Source organism: Vombatus ursinus, unplaced genomic scaffold, assembly GCF_900497805.2.
Source record: "Vombatus ursinus unplaced genomic scaffold, bare-nosed wombat genome assembly UNPS02014848.1, whole genome shotgun sequence".
NCBI classification, from domain to species: domain Eukaryota; kingdom Metazoa; phylum Chordata; class Mammalia; order Diprotodontia; family Vombatidae; genus Vombatus; species Vombatus ursinus.
This window is the reverse complement of record NW_020954626.1, coordinates 2938579-2953368: the sequence shown is the minus strand read 5'-3', so window position 1 is coordinate 2953368 and position 14790 is coordinate 2938579. Positions and strand designations below refer to the sequence as shown.

The 14790-nt window shown below is 37.7% G+C and overlaps 1 protein-coding gene across 2 annotated transcripts in view; it reads right to left on the bottom strand.

The window, feature by feature from the left end:
• Nucleotides 1-11109: 11109 nt before the first annotated feature.
• TMOD2 (tropomodulin 2) overlaps nt 11110-14790 on the bottom strand; it is a 47467-nt gene continuing 43786 nt past the window's right edge. For both annotated transcript variants that reach the window (XM_027840818.1, XM_027840819.1), the window contains one exon: nt 11110-12754. In XM_027840818.1, coding sequence (XP_027696619.1) covers nt 12720-12754 — 35 coding nt within the window. In that variant the 3' untranslated portion in view covers nt 11110-12719. The remainder of the gene's footprint in view (nt 12755-14790) is intronic.

Here is a 14790-nt window from a genome sequence, read left to right as displayed (position 1 = left end):
TCTAGAACTCTGTTTCGGTTGAGCTGAGTTACCTCACCCTCAATAAGAGGACTTCTTCACTCTACATTGTCTGGTATATGTTCTCCTTTGTATACCTTCTCTGACCTTTGTTTTGCTATGATCGGGATAAATGGATTTCTTTGCCATTCACTATGTCTTTATTATGGAACTGGTATTTGGTGGGAAGGGAATCAAGACATTGAAATAAAACTTGAGGTTCTCCTTCCTCCCCCAAAATAACATGGTGATCAGATGTTAGATTGAACCCGAACATACTGCCTAGACCAATAACATTTTTTTCTACTGAGAATTTTTTTATTTTATTGTATAGTTTTTCTTTTTTTAATTAATTTATTTTCATTTATCAACAATCACTTCTATAAGCTTTTGAGTTTTAAATTTTTCTCCCCCTTCCTCCCTACCTCCCTCCCCAGGACGGCGCGCAATCTGATATAGGCTATACATATACATTCCTATTAAACATATTTTCACATAGACTAACATTTGAGGGAGAAGGTAGACATACTTTTAGCCCCATACCCCCTCTCCCTGAGGAGAGCAGAGGAGCCTCCTACCCCAACCTCCCACTTTTCCTCACACTTGGGGCCCTGTCATTACACAAGTTAGAACTTTCCAAACATGAGATGGATTGCCTTTGGCAGTCGTGGGTTCCTCCTTTTGGGGGCTGGTGTGGAAGGGCGTCTTGGTGAAGTACAGATTGGACTACGTGGCCTCTGTGATCCTTTCCAGCTATAAAATTCTACGATCAGTAATCAGTCATTTCCTATGTATTTAGACATAGTGAATTTTTTTTAATTGTCACGTCCCATGCCTTTCAAGTCTCTAATTGAAGAAGGTAGTAAAGCTATATAGGCATGAGGCATGAGGCATGAAAGTAATCTACAAGTCTTTTGCCTTTTTTGTTTCTTAAATCTGAACCATATTTGCCGACAAGATTTCCACCATCCTCCCTATGCCCATCTCATTGAAGTCATTAAGTATCAAGGCATATGTTGACTTAGTTTAGAGTAACTTATCGAAAAATTTTATGACCTTATATTTATTCTGCATATATTTACATACTCTTTTTAAAGTGTGGGGTTGAAATCACCTCATCCCATTTAGGCCTGATAAAGTGTAAGGATAGGACCTAAATTACTCTATCCCACTTAGTCTTGATACATTTATCAGGCAATAAACAAATCTACCTCGTTCACTAGGTGTGAACAGGACCTAGACACTCTAGGGGCAATAGGAACTTCATTTAGATTGCCTGAGGGACTTGGTGCCTACCTGGATTACTGCCTTGTCATGGTGGAGGGGAAAGTCCTCAAAGAGAGGGGAGTAGATAATCTTACACGTTACCTGAGGAGCCTGTAAGCGGGCCAAGAAGCAACGGTTAGAATCGAACATGGAACAATTGATTGGTTTAAGATTGGAAAAGGAGTGCGACAAGGCCGTGTATCTTCACCTTATTTTTATAACTTACATGCAGAGCATGTCATGCAAAAAGCCAGGCTGTATGAATCAAAAGTGGAATTAAGGTTGCTGGGAGAAGTAGCAATAATCTGAGATATACAGATGATACCACTCTGATGGCAGAAAGTGAAGAAGAACTAAGAAGCCTCTTGATTAGGGTGAAAGAAGAGAGTGTAAGATTTTGGCAACTGGTCCCATTACTTTCTGCCAAACGGAGAGGAAAAAAAATGGAAGCAGTGTCAGATTTTATATTCTTGGGCTCAAACGTCACTTCAGGCAGTGACTGCAGCATGACAGCCTACTAAGAAGCGGAGACATTACTTTGCCAACAAAGGTCCAGATCAAAGTTATGGTCTTTCCAGTAGCAATGTATGGCTGTGAGAGTTATACTATAGAGAAAGCTGAGTGTGGCAGAATCAATGCTCTTGAATTGTGGTGCTGGAGAAGATTTTTGAGAGTCCTTGGACAGTAAGGAGATCAAATCAGTCAATACTTAAAAAAAATTAATTCAAGATATTCACTGGAAGATGAGGAGAACCATACAAGCATCAAATGGCAACAGGAAATTTGAACTTTCCCCCTTCCTGTCAATGCCCCAGCATCATCATCACTGAAGCAGCAGTGGCCTGTAGCAATGTCTGCATCAGGAGCCAAGAACAGAATTTTTATTTTATTTTATTTATATTTTATTATTATGTTTGCCATAAACCTAGAAAGGCAACATCTAGGCTCTAAAAGAAGTCCAGCAGAATCACTGCAACATGCTTAAGGGGAGTTTCATGAATTCCCCGCAAAGGGGACAAAGGGGAAAAAAGGACTTTCAGCAGCCAAGAGCTATGAGTTAATTGTTCTTTACTACATGCAGTCTCTAACCTTCAACTCATTTTCCTTTGAATCCAGTAGGTAGTAATGGAAGAGTTTGTCATAGACTTTTGGGGAGGATCGTTTACATCAACTGATCTTACTATACTACCTTAATAAATAATCCCTTGCTAAAAACTGTCTGGCTAATTAATTTCGATAATCATGGGGATAAGTATATCCATGGGAACTCCCAACCTATAGCATTAGAAAGACAATCCCAAGCACTCAAGGCTGCCCCTAGAATCCTAAAGAGAAATGAAGCCAGCTTTGCTTTGAGGATCCAGTTTGTCAATGTGAATGGAAGTTAGGAGAGTAGGTCCAAAGCCCATATGCACTACATTTAGGAGTTTGTTCCAAATAAATATTGGGCCTTTTGCATTTGTAGAAAACCATTGGAGAGACTCTTAACCCAGGATTTTTGTTATGGCTTACATATTAAAGTAGGTGGAAAAATATCATACAAGAGATATGTGACCAGAAAAAAATGAACTAGTCATATGTCAAGAGCAAGGAATAAAATGAATAGTCAACCTAAATACAAAAGTTCACATCATAAAAAAAAATTAGAGAAAAATGGAAGGAGTTTTTATTTTATAACTATTGGTAAGGGAAGCATTTTTAGCCAATCAGGAATGAACATGAATAAACAGCTTTCAAAAGAATTGCAAACTATTAACCATCACATGAAAGATGCTTCAAATGACTAATAAGAGAAATGAACATTAAAATAATACTGAGATTTTACTTCATACCTGGTGAATTGGCAAAAAATGACAAAATATCGAAATAGTGTTGGTGGGGCTGCAGAAAGAGAGGAACACCAATTCCTCTGACTTGTGCTCAAACCCCTCCACAAGATCAGACACATCCCCTTTTTCAAAATATTGATAGCCCTTGTAGGAGTCAGTGTGATAAGAACGTGTAGGCAAATTGAATGAATTTGATTGACCTTTACCTAGGATTCAAAGGACTTGGGTGAATGGATCCAGGAAAACAAGGTTAGTCCATTTACAGAAAAGGCCTGTCAAGGTACAATCTACAGGGTGTACTTAACCACACAAAGTTCTTGTCCTTGAATAAATATGCAGTAGGAATGTGTAAGCCCTGGAAAATAGTAATGTCTTTCCTTCTTTCTTTCTTTCTTCTAGTTTAATGTAAGGAAAAACCTTAAGCTATGAAGAGTGAGATGGGCTTCCTCAGAAGGTAGTATATTCCCTTTTATGGTGGATTTCAAGCAAAGGCTAGAAGATCACTTACCTGGTATGTCATAAAAATAAATGGTATTAAGGGGGTAGCTAGGTGGCACAGTGGATAGAGCATCAGCCCTGGATTCAGGACGACCTGAGTTTAAATCCGGCCTCAGACACATAACACTTACTAGCTGTGTGACCCTGGGCAAGTCATTTAACCCCCATTGCCCAACCAAAAACAAAAAACAAAAACAAAAAAATAAATGGTATTTTCTGTTCGATTCTCTTTTATTCATTCCACATCCATTTACTGAGCCTTCCCCCTAAGTATTTAGGGAGGTGTGAGTAGGGTAAGGTGAATATAAAAAAGAATAAAAACACCTTTCATTTATATAACACTTCACAATTTACAAAGCACTTTTGTGATAATTGTATGGAAGCTCCATGGTAGCCCTCTGGACTCTGAATTCGGCAATGTTTTTTAAGGAAGTCATGTGGTACAATAGGGAAAAATAGGTGATGATTCTGGAATCATCCTGGAATGCTCTTCCTCTAGCTACAGACCTCCCCGTCTTCCTTTTAAGTCCCAACTAAAATCCCACCTTCTACAGGAAGCCTTCCCTAACCCCTCTTAATTCCAGTGCCTGTCCTCTGTTAATTATTTCCTTTTTATCCTGCACATTGCTTGCTTTGTATATATTTACGTGTTGTCTCCCCCTTTAGATTATAAGCTCTTTGAGGGTGGGGACTATCTTTTTCCTCTTTTTTGTATCTCCGGTGCTTAGCACAGTGCCTGGTACAGATCAGGCACTTAATAAATGTTTTTTGAGGGGCAGCTAGGTGGCAGAAGTAGATAGAGCACCAGCTCTAGAGGACCTGAGTTCAAATCTAGCCTCAGACACTTGACACTTACTAGCTGTGTGACCCTGGGGCAAGTCCCTTAACCCCATTGCATAGCCAAAAATAATTTAAAAAATAAAAACAAACAAATAAATGTTTATTGAATTGAACCTAGATGCCAATTCTTAATACCAGTTTACCTTGGACAAATCACTTAACTTCCCTGTGTTTCATCCATAAAATGAGGGGCTTACACTACATGACCTCCGAGGTTCCTTGCAACTCTACAAGTACGATGTTATTGGGTCCTGTGAGATGTAAGGGCAGAGAATTCCATTTCCACTCCGTCCCTCACTTATTATTTTCATATTGCAGATAAGAAAACTGAGGCTCAGTCAAAGAAAATGACACAAAGTTACCCAGCTAGCGAGTGACAGGATTAGAAAGAGTCCGGGTGTTCTGATCTCTTAACCCAGTGCTCTTTCCACAAAATCATTCCTGCCCTTGAGGAGCTTGTAAGTACAATTAACACACCATTTCACATTCTGCTATACACAAACACAAAGACAAACCTTTACTTTCACATGGGCATTTTATTTGGGAAAAAAAAAAAGAAATAACATGAAATGATATACACAAAGTTTATCCAGACACACTTGGACTTTTGTTTCATTTATAAAGGACATGTTAATAACCCCAAATTTTCTTTAAGTTTTTATTTGGAACAAATAAATACAATATTAAACCTTTGATGGCAAAGAAATTTTGACTAAGTATTTCATATTCTGTTGAGTATTGGGCCTGGTTAATGCCCTAAGGGGTCATAAAATTGTTTACCTGTTTTAATCAATTAGAATCTTTTCAGGATAATTTGCTTTATGGATGTGTTATTTCACTAGTATGGGCACTTTCTCCATACCTCTTGTGTGGTTCTTCTCCATCGTCTTTTTCATAAACCCTCCACAGATCGAGCCAATGATTTATTTGATACTTTTTATATCATACATTTGCTCTCTAACCTTTGTCCGACTTCACTATCTCCATAACTAATGGAAAAATGGCCTTTAATTCATTAATAAGAGAAATCAGTTGTTTATGTAAGGTGGGGCAATTTTATAAATGAAAAGGAAAGTGAGACTCCATGGATTTTTCTAAAGCGAGCTAGCCCAATGATAACACAATCACACACTGCTGCTTAGATAACTTCAGACAGTTCACCACGGTGCCATTTCCTTTGTTCTGGTCAAAAAAATAATACAGGTTCACATTGCCATATATCACAAAGCATCCAAATGGATTATACTATTACAGAGCAGCATGCATATATTGGTGGGTTAAGATGCTTTATGTTTGTTTCTCTTGATCTGATGAAGAGATTGAAATATAACCAAAGGTTCAATTAAAAATAATTTCAGGAATATTACAGATTTTAAAGAAACTCATGCTGAAGGAAATAATAATTTGAAATTGGAATACGTACATATTTTAAAATTAAAGATTGTCACTAGCAATATTTGGTTCTAAAACAAAGATTCCTTATAAGTATGTTTCACACACATCCCATTTTCACTGTATAGCTTATCTAGGCTTCTTCCTTATTCCTTTCCCATCATCTCATAACCCTAACTAGCTAATGTGTGCTTAGGACTTGTAAAATAATTGATATGAAAAAGAGATTACATGCTATGTTTAATTGTAATGGAAGATTTTTCCTCTTACATATTTTCAAATATTTTCATGCTGCCATACTATCTCCTAACTTGAAGGAGAAAATATTATTTTTTCCATTCACATGATTTCCTCCTTGGCAGTGTGCTTGTTAGAAATCCCTTCAAAGACTTGGTAAAAGCCACAGAAGAGGGTTAAAAGATCCTTCTTACTGAAAGAATGTCTCTTGACCGCTTTGTATATTTGTCCTCTTATCAAACTTTCAGAGGCTCTACTAAGAGAGAAATGATGCTGTATTAGCAGATCAGGTTCTCCTGGGTTCTCTTCTATCCAAAGAAGCAGAGCAAGTAAGTGAAAATAATCAAATGAGAGCTAGAAAGAATTTTAATTCAATTTTAACTCATTTGACAGGTGAGAGAAACTGAGACCCAGGCAAAGGGCTAGTAAGTGGCAAGACTAGGATTAGAATTTATGCTACCTTAATTGTTAACCTTCTTTATATAGTAACAAAGATTTCTGCCAGGAAAGGAATAAGGGAACCTATGTAAATAAATATGACAGTGAGGAAGGTAGATTTGTTACAAAAATATAACGTATCTTAACACTAAATATCATACTGCCTTGCATTTGTATAGCATTATTTTTAAAGCATTTTCACATTTATTATCTCATTTAGTGCTAAAATACCTACTTAAAAGGGATAAAGGGAATTGTGTGAATAAATAGGGTAATAGGAAATTAGACATTTTCGAAATCACCATGTAAGCTAGGTAGTGTAAGCATTATTATCTTCATTTTATAAGTATGGAAAGAAAAGGTAATGTTTGTATTGTTTTATATTTTGGGTTATCTATGCCACTGCTTCTCTTCCATTAGTGTGAATAAATAGTTAATTATATATGCTGTTACTAGCCAGCATGAAAGCTTCATCCTTTTATTACTGACTGTACTGATGATTTGAATCCCAGTTCAAAAGTACTTTTCTTTTCTGACTCGTAAATAAACACTTACTTTCCCACCTCTTCCATAGAATGGTGATGAAATAGAGCTCTTCATATAGGGCTTTGGGTCATAAAGGTTCCTGGTGGTCTTGGTGGTGGCAGAATACTATCAGGACCAAAGCTTGACTGCTGGTGATAATAAGATGGCTGCTATGATCGGGGAAAACCTAATCAGACATAAAACGGGTAAGTTTTTCCCTTTTAGCACCAGAGCTAGCACCTGTAATGAGGCTGCTGGGTAAGGAGAACTCTCTGAGAGCTTGATAACAAAAGGAGGATAATAGGGCCACATTACAAACTACCTCCTGTTTTTTGATTCTCTCTTCCCCTCATCCCCTTTCGGTTCCACTCCCCAAACCCGTGGCCCAGGACCCAAATTCCTATTATAACTGTCTTCTTCCTTCATGTATTAGGATAGGGCTCATCCTAGGCAGATTGATTTTTAATACCATATGGGAAACAAAACCAAGTCAAGGATAGAAAAAAGGAAGAAATGGAAGAAGAGAATATCTCCTTACCCCATGCATTCCTAAAAACCAATCATACTTGGGAGGAATAGACAGGGCTGAGAGGAGGATCAGGTGCACAGTCACATGTAGGCCCTCTCTATGTGGGTTTTCTCCCACAACCCTATTCATAGTGACACAAGTAATCACTCTTTAAAAAAGAAATAAATACAACGTATCACTGTGTATATGTCTTAAAAGACTTCCTGCCCTTGAAAAATAATGGGCTCTACCTATGGGCTTAATGTAAAATGAGTAAATTTACCAATTTCAATTTCCCAAACCAAATCTTGACTTCAGATGAACTTATCCTAGTCTGCTAATCCTTACCTTATTTACCGTAAAAGACTGACAACTGTGGGGAGGAGGAAGAGGCCCAGCAGGGTTGCAGAATAAGAGATCAGATTGAAAGAGTTGGGAGATTATCTAGTTCACTCCTTATTCACATCATAAATCCTATCGACATCCCCAAGGACCGAACATTCAGTTCCCACTTTGAGACCTATCATGATGGGGGAATTCACCATGGCAGCCAATTCCATTTTTAGACAACTTTAATTGTTGGAAAGTGTTTCCTTATATTTGAATCAAAATCAGCTTCCCTTGTAAGTTCCCACCCACAGCAAAGTCTGTGATCAGAAGCCGAGAGCCTACTTCTTCCACATGACAATCTTTCAGATATCTGAACCCAGCAACCATGCTAGGTAGGGCCTCTTCCCTCCATCATTCATGTCTTCTCTTTTCCAGGTGAAATGTCCTCAGTTCCTTTAAATAAACCATACCAAGGTCTCCTCTAGTCTCACTATTCAGGTGATCCATCCCTGGATGAAGGGTCAACCCCCCTTGATAAGCAGTCTTTGGGCTCAAAATGAAAAGGATGGTGGGAAGTTTCAGGTGTTTTCCCTTTTTTCCAAGTGCCAATGAGTGAAAGTGGGAAAGAGGAGCCTTTTGCATATCTTTGAATGAGAGGTTTCCCTGGAAAGATCTGTGCTTGGGATCAGGCTGCAAATCTAAAGTTTACTGTTCTTAGTCCTTTTTTTTTACTGATGGTGCAATAATAGCTGTTTGTACAGCAGGCAGGAAATAGCTCAGTGGGGAGTGGAGCTGAGCTGCTATTAGTTTTGCCATTAGGCAATTAGCCCTCAGTTCCTCCTCCTTCCCCTCAAAAATCCCCAATCAGTTTTCTAAATATTCAAACCACAAAATAAATAGATCCACGGTCGAAGGAAAGGAATGGGAAGGTGGGGGCGGGGTTGTTGGCTAACACCTTTTTTTCTCCTTCAAATGGATTCAAAACATGCCTTTATAGACTTGCCGTTCACTAGGAGGAGGCCTAACTCCTGCTAAGAATATGATTCTATGTCCCTTATCAAGTTTTGCTAAGCTTCCCTTGGTAATGCCACAGCATTATTTTTCCAGTTCTGGCATCTTATGAGCTTAAGTGTTTTTATTTTTATTTTGTTTTTTGTTTTTTTAGGAGGAAGTAATTGGAATATTTGAGGTAGGAAAGAATATGGGGAATTAAGGGATAATAGTGATTGCTTTATGGTGGAAAAACAGTTATTTTGACCTTCCCTTTTCCAGGACTGATGTAATTACAGAAGAGGGAGAGGAAACTATAAGCTTTGGATGTGCAATCAGACTTCAGAAATTCTACTGAATTTTGATTATTCTCTTCTGTTTTACTGTTTTGTGTAATGGCTGGCATAGTGATTACTAAGTGTTTCTTGGCCACATTCAACTTTTTTGCTTACTGGTTATTTGTATTTTTAATGATGGTTTCCTAGATGAAGATCATTTCATTGTGTCCTGAGTTGATATTTTTGCTATATAATTTGATAAGGAGGGGAGGGGAAGTCTGAGAATAATTGACTATACAGAATTCAACTAGCTTAAACATCCCACTTTCAGTCTGGTAATTGAAATATTTTGTGGGGACTTGAGCTTTATGAATTTTATGAATAATCTGTATTTTTAACCTTTTGAACTTTGCAGAGAAAAAAAGTCATGTGGTACTGGGACCCTTATCATAGGTTAAAACCCTCATGAACTAATTGAGAGGTTGTTTTGAACAAAGGTCCGTTGGGCTTTTTCCATCACAACACCTCTCCCCACCTTCTGCTCCCCACACCCAGAAGAGAAGGCAGAGGGACTAGAGCTAAGGACCTCAAGAGAAGGTCATAACTTGAGCCAGCTCCAATGGGTGGAGACAGGTGTGGTAAGGAAGAACCAGTTCTATTTACTTCCCCAATCCAGAAAGGGGGAGAATTCCCCTCAGTTAAACTATCCTCCATAGCAACACCTGCTGGGTATCAAGTATATATCTAAATTTCTACTAAAGTAAATCCAAAACAGATACATTAAGCACTCGTTGCACTATGGCGGGAGCAATACAGAGTGTAGGTAAGGCACAATCCCTGCCCTCAGTTTGGTAGATATAAAGTGTTTGCAACAAATCTCCTGTTCACATTTTCCCCACCTCTACAACCAAAAGACCCACAAAGAAATGCAAAGGTTCTTTCAAGACTAAACTTCAAGTTACTTGAGGGGGATACTGTGTATTTCCCCCAGTGCCTAGCACATAGTAAATTCAGGTTGTTTATCTGAATTTTTTATAAGATCATCATGCAAAATGTCATTAGCTCATTAATGTATGGTACACAGATTATAACTTGTTTCACTTCTGGCTAGGGAGTAATTGTGTCTTCTTCAATTCTTGACTGATGGAAAGTTGGTCTGAGGTGAAGCCTGTTTCTAAAATTTTTTTGTTTGTTTGTTTTTTTGCATGAGGGTAGAACAAGGGTGTCAGCATATATACTGAGTAATAATAACTAACATAGAAACAATGCTTTCAAGGTTTCCAAAATGCTTTACACACATTGTCTCATTTGAGCCTCATACAACCCTGTAAAGTAGGTGCTTGTATTAAACACCATTCTTTTACAGATAAGGAAATTGAGGCACAGAGAGGTGTCTGGACTTGCCCAAGTTCATACAACTGCTAAGTCTCTTGAGACTGGACTTATACTTAGATCTTTCTTACCCCAAGCCTAGTACTCCAGCCCATTAGGCAACACTGCCTTTATTTTTAGTTTAAAGATGGCAATAGGCTTAGACATTTGTTTAGTTAGCCTCTATGTTATGATATTTGATGGCTGGTGAAAAGTAGAGGCTGCTGGCTTCCAGTAAGTGATTCTACATAAGAACTGTTCCTATGGTGATTTCTAGAATGAAGGTGGGTTTTCTCTACTCACTGGCCCTGGGGACTTTGTGATGTCCTGCAAAGTTGGAAAGCGAACATCAGGGTGATTATGAAAGTCCAAGTAATTTGGGGCACATAGCTCAATTTCATTTCATGCTAGAACTATAAAAAAATTTTTTTAAACTTTAAAGAGCTTAAATCCAACTGCTTCATTTAACAGATGAAAATGTCTATAGATTTCAGCATATATGCTGACCATAACCCTAATTTTAAGCTGTTTTGAAGACCCAGATAACAAAGGATAAGGATAACACAAGACATAATGATTAGAAATACTTAATTAAAAAAAAAGACTGTGTACTAAATGTTGATCCAGTATTCTACAAATTAAGAGCTGTAACACAACATATCTATACTTTCTCATTAACTTATTTTAATGCTACTGAGAAAAATTGTGTCCACACGGCAGAAATAATTGGCCACAGAACTTAAATTCTGAATTTGGTCTGTGTGTGTGTCAGCTGGTAATACCAGCAAGGCCCAGGCTTAGTTAGGGGATAAGGAAAAATCAGGAAAGAAGGAAGGAAAGAGGAGGAAAAAGAAAGTTAGAGGGAAAATAGAAGAAATACGAGACAAGGAAAGAAAAGAGGAAAAAAAGAAATATGCATGGAGAGGAGTTGTAGAATGCCTCAGATGCCACTCGGTAGCACCAATAGTCAAGGCTGCCTACCGTTGTTCTTGTAGCATGCTTTTCTTTCATTTAGTACTGAATGATTAGGTTAAAAACATTATGCAGATTAAATATCCAGTTAAGTCACTTGTATTCTCATAGGCTATGTCTGCACTATGGGAAACATCTAGATGACAAGTGAAAAATCCAGTCTATACTGGTGTGTTCCCAAACAGCAGGATCTTCGGTACTGGGAAGACAAAACAGAACTGATCTGATTTTTTCACTTTTCATTCTGTTGTTTTGGCACCATGTAGACAAAGCCACAGAGGTTTATAATTAGTCCAAACAGTGCATCTCAAAAGTGCAGTTCAAAGAAAATCTTAATGAACAGTAGTATGGTGAATTTAAAAGGAATGCAGAGCTCCAACAAGCTTTTACCTTTTGTTAAAATGTTAAAAACTATTTTGAAAAATGTTAAAACAGCCTTTCAAATCATTACCATTGGTTGACAGTAAGAAATAATGTATGCTGGACAAAATAGTGATGGGAGTTTGAATTAATTTCACTACCTGTTGATCTGTTGGCTGGTAAATAACATATTTGTGGGCTGGTAAATACTTTGTAGTTGTTTTCCTAAGGCTGTTAAAGGTAAAGTGATGCTCCTCCACATGTGATGATGATACTACTGGCCCACCATAGGTAGGACATTTTCTTTCAGTAATTTTCCAGTCCCATGGAATCCTTCTATACTCTCACCCAATATAGGGTTGGCAATACTGGCACATTTCTTTTGTTATATCAGCAGAATGTCTCTGTAACAATTAGCCTAACTCAAAGCAGTGTATGTAAACAGAGCTAGGGCTTGATAAAAACAACTATACCTAAAAACATACCTTATATACTAAAATCCTCTTTGTGGTTAAAAATGAACTTCTATGGGAAGTGACAAGTTGGTTACACTGAATAAATTGGGCAAGAAATTCCTATACGAAGGCAGTTAATGTCATTCCTGGTGATTGCCACTCAACTAAAGTCTATATCAATCCACTGTTCACTGTGCATGCCAGAATCACACATGATGAAAATAAAAATATGTGCACATTATTCATCAGAGAGAAATAATGTTACACACACACATACCAAATAAAGTTAACGCATTAGTGGTGTGAATAAAGAGGAAGCAATTAACGGAAATGAATGACCTTTGCAAAAATGGTCTCGCTGGGGCAAGAGTTTAAGGTTGCGATCTTAACAGCTAGCTGCCTTAGGCAGAGCTCCACTTCTCCGATGGTTGGGTTATCGCCGGTCACCTTCTACTCGTTTCTTGCGAACTAGGCCAAAGAGAAATTAAAATAAATGAAAAATAAATTTAAAGAGAATAAATTTACTATTCACAAAGCATTTCAGATTTTAAGTATTCACACACAAAATAGCAGTCCTATACGATATCCTACACACATTTATATCATAGTGATCAGAATTCTCAGTTATCGGCGTCTATGGATGAGAGTAGTATCATCTGAACTTTAAAAAAAAAAACGGTCTTGGGATGCATTTTAATATTTACATTTGAATTCTGGCAATGCAGAATGTTTCCTACTGTATTTCCATTCAGGAGGAGCCAGAAGGAAGGTCTAGCTCAGGGGTGGGGAACCTGTGGCCTTGAGGCCACATGTAGCCTTCTAAGTCCTTGGGTGCAGCCTTTTGACGGAGTCCAAGTTTTACAGAACAAATCCTTTTATTAAGGGGATTTGTTCTGTGAAGTTTGGATTCAGTCAAAGGTCTGCACTTGAGGACCTAGACGGCCACATATGGCCTTGAGACTGCAGGTTCCCCAACCCTGGTCTAGCTTCTCCACACTACTCCCAACTCGACTTCTCCTTACCCTCCACTTCAACACAGGGAAGGGATGGCATGTCTCGGAGACTATGGAAACACTAGCTAAGCTACCCTCTTTTCATTTAAAATTTTCTGTCCAAGCAAGTAATCAAATTTAATTACTTTGTGTTTTAAAATGTCTTTTCCTGATAAGTGATTCTGATCATCCAAGAAAACTTCAACTTTTTTTTTGCCCCTTAACTCTTGCTGGGCTCAGTCATTATGTCACCTAAGGAGTTGTAAACAAAGTGATTCAGCCCCAAGGCCACAGATCAAGGTTAAAACACAATTCTGACATCCTACTAGTAAATAATTAAGATAAGCTATATAGTGAAAACTCTCTTACCCAACACAAGATTGATAAAAGTAGCACTTTGTGCTCATGACATCAGAATATTTAATGTTAAGTATCTAGTCGAGGCAATAAACATTTATTAAACACCTACTATGTTCCAGGCACTATGCTAAGTCCTAGAACGCAGGTTTTTAACCTGGGGTCTGTGAACTAATTCAATATTTCCTTTGTTTTCCTATGTATTTTATGCATTTAAAAACATTATTCTGGGAAGAGGTCCATCTATAGGTTTCACCAGGCTACCAAAGGGATCCATGACACCAAAAAAAAAAAAAAAAAAAAAAAAGATTAAGAACCCCTGATCTAGATGCAGGTCTTACACAGTTATAATGAGTGCTTGAAGTGGGAAGTGCAAGAGAAACCAGGATGGTATTAATAACTCTTTCTCTTACTGAAATTACCTAGAATACCTGTCACCAGGCACCAATTTTGAGGGTTACATAACAAATCACTGTCATAGGGCCCCTAAATCTCTATTAGTAATCTGAAAATTGAGCTTGATTTTTTTAAACCATTTGACTCAATAGAGCAAAATATAGCTTTAAAGACTTTCCTCCAATAAGGTATTCCTATGTATGTGTTACCATCATACAAAGGGTTACTTAAGGGACATAACCTTAGAGATAATTTAGTTTAATTATCCATTGATTACGTGTATTAAATAAAGCAAAAAACTAGGGCACCAAATATGTCAGCCTATGGTGTCAAATTCAAATAGAAACATTTTGGGGGAGGCAAAGTAACTTAGGCAATCAGAAATTACATTATCTATGTTGTATTATATTTTTCTTAATGTTGTTACTCATTGCCCAATTACATTTTAATCTGGTTTGGTGGAACTTGGGAGTCAGATCAGGCCTGAGTTTGACACCTCTGTTGTAGAGGTTGTTTTGAACACAATCCACAAAAAAGAAGAAAGATTTCCTAGATGCTAAAGTCCAGCGGGTGATCCCGCTTTCAGATAACATTGGGTTGATTGCATTTAACTCTAGAACACTATGTGGTTTCCTCGGTGAAATCTGCAGCTGCTCAGAAGAAATGAGTCTAGTAATCCACACAGGAAATACCAAGCAGATGAAGCATGTAATATACTGCTCATAATATTGCAAGCAGATGTATGGACAATTCATTGAG